The sequence below is a fragment of the Phalaenopsis equestris genome, unplaced genomic scaffold (genome assembly GCF_001263595.1).
Source record: "Phalaenopsis equestris unplaced genomic scaffold, ASM126359v1 Scaffold196721, whole genome shotgun sequence".
Lineage (NCBI taxonomy): Eukaryota > Viridiplantae > Streptophyta > Magnoliopsida > Asparagales > Orchidaceae > Phalaenopsis > Phalaenopsis equestris.
Window position 1 is genome coordinate 1 of NW_018216670.1, and position 1,630 is coordinate 1,630.

The following is a 1,630-nucleotide window of genomic DNA, read 5'->3' on the forward strand; positions in this document are numbered from 1 at the left end:
TATTATATTACACTCATCTTAAAATAAATCATAGAAGTTTAAATCCCATCTTGGCCAAATTTTGATGAGGACATCCTTGCACAAATTTCTTTCAGGTATTATTATTTCTAAAACATGCCAGGTACTCTGCTGTTGATAAAACTTTAGACAGTAAATTGATTTTTTTTTCTTGACAACCCATCTAAAGAGCTTTTGAATTCTGTAGTTTGCACTCTTGTCTGAACTGTACTTCTACTTCAATTACAGATCAGCAACTTCGCCAGTATTTGGTTCATCTCCCTCTTCCTTTCCATCTTCGCAACTGGAATCTTAGAGATGAGATGGAGCGGCGTCGGCATAGATGAATGGTGGAGAAATGAACAGTTTTGGGTCATCGGTGGCGTCTCTGCCCATCTTTTCGCTGTTTTTCAAGGTCTTCTCAAAGTGCTCGCTGGCATCGACACGAACTTTACCGTGACTTCTAAGGCTTCAGATGAGGAAGGAGATTTTACAGAGCTCTACATGTTCAAATGGACCACACTCTTGATACCGCCAACAACTCTTTTGATCATTAACCTAGTCGGAAGCGTTGCGGGAATATCTTATGCCATTAACAGTGGTTATCAGTCTTGGGGACCTCTATTCGGCAAGCTCTTCTTCGCCTTCTGGGTGATCGTTCATCTTTACCCATTCCTAAAAGGTTTAATGGGCCGGCAGAATCGAACCCCAACAATTGTTGTGGTTTGGTCTATTCTTCTTGCCTCGATCTTCAGCCTGTTGTGGGTTCGAATTGACCCTTTCACCACCAGAGTTACGGGTCCAGATGTGCAGCAGTGTGGGATCAATTGCTAGAGAGAGTAAATCATGGTTCAACGTGGGTAAGATTGAAATTTAGATTTTATTTAATTGTCTCATGTTGGTGCTGCTTGTTCATTATTGCTTCAATGTATATTTAGAGCTAGAACAAGTGTTCTATTTTAGTAGATTATCTATTGCTGCTGTTAATTAAATACATTTTTTTGGGGTGCTCGAAATAGTTGAAAGAGATTGCCAATAAAAATACTGTTTTTATCAAGCTGTGATGTTTTTTATGGTGTCTTGAGCGAAGCAAAAAATTGATAAAATTCTTAGATGAGGTTTGTTGTTTTTTGCATTCTGCATTGTCTAGAAGTGAATGTTGATCCAAATTAATACAAGTTAGGTGGGTGAGATAGAGTCAAGCCAATATGACCATACCACAATAATTAGGGATGAATTTACACACAACAATATGAACTCGATCGAATCATCGAAAACTCTCTAAGAATATAAACTTGCTAAGATTTTAATAAAATTCTTATGAATTCACTAGAATGATTGTAGGAAGACTCACTCTACTTATGTGTAAAGTTCATTCATCAAGAGGCTTTGCTTAGGACTACTTCATTAGGGCAACTCGTCTAGCTTCTAGGGCCGCACATAATAGTCACCTACTATAGTCTCTAGGACAAATAGATTTGAATTCAAAATAAAATTTGAAAAATAATTATAATTATAATTACTTTAAATGTATGAAGATAACACCAAATTTATTAGTCATGATTTATGATTTTAGTGAGTACATTTTAAAGTCATTAATTTAATGTTTGAAGATGCTTTAATAATCTCATGA

At 36.3% G+C, this 1,630-nt stretch overlaps 1 protein-coding gene across 1 annotated transcript; it reads left to right on the forward strand.

The window, feature by feature from the left end:
* Positions 1-222: 222 nt before the first annotated feature.
* Positions 223-973, forward strand: LOC110035201 (probable cellulose synthase A catalytic subunit 2 [UDP-forming]). The gene has a single exon (XM_020739438.1). It carries the CDS (start codon positions 316-318, stop codon positions 829-831), a length of 516 nt encoding a protein of 171 aa, XP_020595097.1. The 5' UTR covers positions 223-315; the 3' UTR covers positions 832-973.
* Positions 974-1,630: the final 657 nt, after the last annotated feature.

Excerpts from the sequence above, each read along its gene's own strand:
- LOC110035201 (XM_020739438.1), top strand. The coding sequence starts at position 316 with ATGAGATGGAGCGGCGTCGGCATAGATGAATGGTGGAGAAATGAACAG.